The following is a 4438-nucleotide window of genomic DNA, read 5'->3' as shown; positions in this document are numbered from 1 at the left end:
GAGCGCCCTGGTTCCCTCTGCGCCGTGTCTGCTCAGCGCAGTGCTGTCTCTTCCGCTGGGCGTCGCCGCCGGCACCGCATCCCAGGCAATCGCTGCACGCACGCGCCCCGCTTCGCCACGGCTTTGCCGGTGCCACCGCTGCTGTCGCTCCTGCCACCACCCCTGCCCACTGAAGGCCTCAGATTTGCACTGCCGAAACTCTCCCATCCAACAAGCCTGGCCGCACCAAACTTGCCGACCGCAGCAGCCCCACTGCGACACCCGTTCCTCACCCTGTCTCCTCTATGTTGAGCAGCGAGTCCTTTTTCCCGCCCCCACGGGACGGGCTGCGGCACATGCCAATCGCCACGGTCGGGGGGTTGTGCCCCATCACGTTGAAGTAGCTGTACGGGGACAGGTTGACGCCGCTGCTGCCGCTGACGCTCGACACGAACGCGACGGGGCGCGGCTAAGTCGGCGAAATAAGGGAGGCGGGCGCGAAGGGCGGGTGGCCCAGGCCGCGGTGGAGTCGCGACAAACGGCAGTATGTGGATGCGTTTTCAGAGTGGCTGCATTCGGTCTTCGGCCACCTTTCTGCCGGAGCGGTGGCAGCAGCAGGAGCGGCAGCTGCAACAGCAGCAATAACAGCAGCGGCAGCGGAGGCGGCGACAGCAGCAGCATGTGGCGAGGTGTGCCCAAACCAGGGTGGGTGACCTCGCCTCACCACGACAGCAGAGATGATGAAGGCGTACATGGAGGCCTTGTCCACCGTAGCAGGGTCCAGGGCGATCATGGCTGCATTGGCCCCATACGGAGGCGGCTGCGGCTGCCCGGGCTGCCACCCGGGGTGCGGCTGGTCGACAAAGCGAGCGGTCCCTCCGAACCGGCGCCGGCGTCGGCGCTGCAGCAGGAGCAGCAGGCCCACGCCGCAGGCCGTTCCGAGTGAGAAACCGCCCGTGGCTGCCAGAAGCGCTGGTGTATGCATGCTCGCTACTCTGCGCCTGCGTGGCGTGTGGTCATCGACCCGGCGATGCGTTTCAAAGTCACTGACAACGAAATAGATTGAGCCCGAATGCTGTGTAGCGCAGAACAAGTACGTCGTGAAAGCGTCCCTTCTTGTGAATGAATCATATGCATGTCACCCGAGTGATCTGACGTTTGATCCAGTGCGATCACCGCCTATCTCCGGCCCATTGCACGTCCATCCAGCCATGGCTCTCTATCTGGGCTTGGACGTTGGCACGCAAGGTGTTAAGGCAGTCGTCTATGATGCTCCGTCCCGCCGCATCGTCGCTCGTGGCGCGTACCCCCTGTCCCTGCTGCCAACCGTCATCCCAGGCCGCGCGGAGCAGCACCCCCAGTCATGGATAGATGGCGTACGCAGCGCTGCGCGCCAGGCATTGGCTGGCGTGGACGCCACCCGCGTCAAAGCCGTCGGGGTCAGCGGCCAGCAGCACGGGTGCGGCCGTGGTCAAGTAGTGACAGCGGCAGAGCTGACTGATTGCTATTTACGCGACCGCCTCCTCACCAGGACAGTCGATGCAGCAGCACGCGGGCAGGTAGACAGGCTGCGCCCTGCAAGAGCGTTGCATGCGTGTCAGTCGTGCCGTATGCTGCCGCGCCCCATTTCAACTGCCCACGCCTCCTGTGCAACTTCACCCGGCAGGCTTGTAGTGTTGGGGGAGGGAGGGGAAGTTTTGCGCGCCAGCAAGCTCTGGTGGGCTGCCGCAGAGCTTGTCAGCTCCCCACGCTCGTCACCCCTGGCCCGTTTTGAATGTCCGTGCTGTCCCCAAGGCAGGCCAGCAGCGTCGGCAGGGGCCAGGGGCAGCAGGCTCCCCTGCAGAATGGGTGCGACCGCCCACTCGCCGCCTATAAATCGCGATGCTCCGAGCAGCGCCTACACCAGCCGCGTGCGCGCACTGTGCTAGGCGTCCGCGTCACCACGTCCCCCCTCAAGGCCCCAGTGTCCCCCATAACCGCTGCCACCAGGTGTGACACTGAGTCGGCGCGGGAGGCCGAGGAGCTCTCAGCCAAGCTGGGGACCACCCTGGTGAGGGAAGAGACACATCCAATGACTTGACCCAGTCCATCGATCCTGAGAGCCATTCCTGCACCTAAGCACCCATCCCCATCCGCAGCTCCTTCCCACACCCAGCAGGATCCAGCATGATCGCCCTAGCATCAGCCTCGCGCCCCTCTACCCCTCAGACCGCCCAGCTGCCTGCACTCGAGCACCTCCCATCACACCCTGAGCCACCATGCCGGGTCCTGTGCCCTGCATATCCCACCCCACCCCACCGCCTCCTCCTCCCCCTCCCCCCCTCCTCTTTGACACCAGCCCCGTCCCTCTCGGCATCTACTCCGCACAGCACCGCACTACCCTGATCCCCATCACCACCCCCTTTTCGCCCAACCATCCATCCCTCTACACAGGTGGCCAGCTTCACGGCGACAAAGCTGCTGTGGCTGCTGCGCCACGAGCCCGAGGTCTACGCGGCCACCAGGCACGTGCTGCTGCCGGGCAGCTACGTCAACTACTGGCTGACAGGGCGCATGGCCATGGAGGTCAGCAACATGTGTGTGTGTGTGTGTGTGTGTGTGTGTGTGTGTGTGTGTGTATGGTTTGGGGACAGGTGCACGCAAGGGTGCATGTGTGCGCATGTGTGGAACTTTGTACGTGTGTCGGCGTGCGCGCGCGTGCAAGCGCGCGGGCGGCACGATGCATCGTTTGCGCATGCTCGTGGATGAGGTGGTGAGGAGCTGCGGCATGCGCTCGCGGCGTCAGATTGTGAATGTGGGGGGCACAGGCTCCTATCCATGGGCACAACGCCGACCACAGGTGCGGCGTGTGATGAACATGCGCGTTGTGCCAGCACGTCTGCATGCATGCGTTACCCTAAACATGCCTGAAACGCGTCATGCGGCAGCTGTCGTCTTGACCAAGTCAATCCCGGTCAACCCTGCCGCCCCTCCACCAGGCTGGTGACGCGAGCGGGACCGGCATCTTTGACGTCGCAGCGCGCACCTGGGATGATGCTGCGGCCGCGGCGGTCGACACGCGGCTGCCGGGGTTGCTGCCGCCGCTGCTGGGGCCAGAGGAGGTGCGGAGGGGGCGGGGGCGGTCGCGGTGACGGCACGACCGACCCAAACAGCTGCTCGTCGCCTTGCACGTGGCGCTGTGTGGCGCCAGGCGCGGTGTTGCACCTGACGCGGTGTGTCTCTCATTGACAAGGCAAGCTGATATCAGGGGGATGTGTTGAGGTGCTGCGGACCCTGGAGCATGCGATTGCTAATGGCCGACCCGCTCTTCCTCTGGCACGTCCAAGCGGCGCACGCCATCACCCCCCATCGTGTTGCCACTCGCTGCGCCTGCAGGCTGTCGGGACCCTGCGGCCCGAGGCCGCCGCGGAGCTGGGGCTTGGCCCCGATGTCCTGGTGTCACCCGGCAGCGGTGACAACGCCATGAGCGCCCTGGGCTCCGGCGTCACCCGCGACGGCCAGCTCGTGGTGTCACTCGGCACCTCGGGGACGCTCTTTGGGGTGTCGGGTGCCCCCATCGTCGACGCGACCGGCGCCATTGCGCCGTTTTGCGACGCGACGGGCGCGTGGCTGCCGCTTGTGTGCACCCTCAACTGCACGCGCGCGGCGGAGGAGGCGCGGGAGGCGTTCGGGCTAAGCCAGGAGGAGGCGACGCGGCTAGCGGCAGATGAGGAGGCGGGCTGCAGGGGCGTGAACTTTATACCTTACCTGGCCGGCGAGAGGACGCCTAACTGGCCCAACAGCAGCGGCACGATCCTGGGGCTGCGGCCAGGTGCCTTAGGGCCTTTGGCTGCAGCAATACATGGTTGGGGCAGCTTGGGCAGGGACAGAATACCAGCCTGCTCTCCTGCGTATGAGCCACCCCACGCACTCAAAAACGCGGCTGCGCTGCGCTGCGGTGCGCCGGCGTCCGCTTCATTTCAAGTGCGGGTGCCTGCACGCCGGGCCACGCGGCCCCCACGCGCCCTCCTGCAGGCCTGCTGCGCGGCGGCCTGCTGTATCGCGCCGCGCTGGAGGGCGCCACCTTCAGCCTGAGGGCCGGCCTGGAGCGCATGCAGGCGCGTCGGTGGGGGCGCATGTTGTTTCAACGGGCGCGCCTGTCCTGCAGGCCCCTGCCGTCCCCGCCCCAGATTGCTGTACTTTTTTGTCGCGCTTTGTTGGCATCAAGGATAAGCCGACCAACCCACGGCCACTGAGCACCACCAACAGATCATCCGCCTTGTCTCTATGGACTGCCAATGCCTTGGACCTCTTTGTTCCCTCAGAGGCTCTGGCTCTCTGCCCTCACATTCGACACCCTCATCTCTTATCAGGCTACAGAGTTGTGGGTTTGAGGATCCACCACCCCTTGTCCTACAGCCCACCCCCACCTCCAACCCCGACCCAAGCCGCACTGTTTGGCCCCTCCATCACCACACAC

The 4438-nt window shown here is 65.5% G+C and overlaps 2 protein-coding genes across 2 annotated transcripts; one reads left to right on the top strand and one right to left on the bottom strand.

Moving 5' to 3' along the window:
• Nucleotides 1-268: 268 nt before the first annotated feature.
• On the bottom strand, nucleotides 269-772 carry MNEG_14295 (hypothetical protein; the record flags this gene model as incomplete). Its single annotated transcript, XM_014037234.1, has 2 exons — nucleotides 269-448; nucleotides 704-772. 2 exons carry the CDS (start codon nucleotides 770-772, stop codon nucleotides 269-271), a joined length of 249 nt encoding a protein of 82 aa, XP_013892688.1.
• A 418-nt stretch (nucleotides 773-1190) lies between these two features.
• MNEG_14294 (xylulose kinase) lies at nucleotides 1191-4191 on the top strand (the record flags this gene model as incomplete). Its single annotated transcript, XM_014037233.1, has 8 exons — nucleotides 1191-1438; nucleotides 1774-1827; nucleotides 1969-2029; nucleotides 2413-2544; nucleotides 2958-3080; nucleotides 3355-3790; nucleotides 3994-4084; nucleotides 4149-4191. 8 exons carry the CDS (start codon nucleotides 1191-1193, stop codon nucleotides 4189-4191), a joined length of 1188 nt encoding a protein of 395 aa, XP_013892687.1.
• Nucleotides 4192-4438: the final 247 nt, after the last annotated feature.

This window comes from Monoraphidium neglectum (genome assembly GCF_000611645.1).
Source record: "Monoraphidium neglectum strain SAG 48.87 unplaced genomic scaffold scaffold04385, whole genome shotgun sequence".
NCBI classification, from domain to species: domain Eukaryota; kingdom Viridiplantae; phylum Chlorophyta; class Chlorophyceae; order Sphaeropleales; family Selenastraceae; genus Monoraphidium; species Monoraphidium neglectum.
The sequence above is the reverse complement of the archived record's forward strand: the minus strand, read 5'-3'. Positions and strand labels throughout refer to the sequence as shown.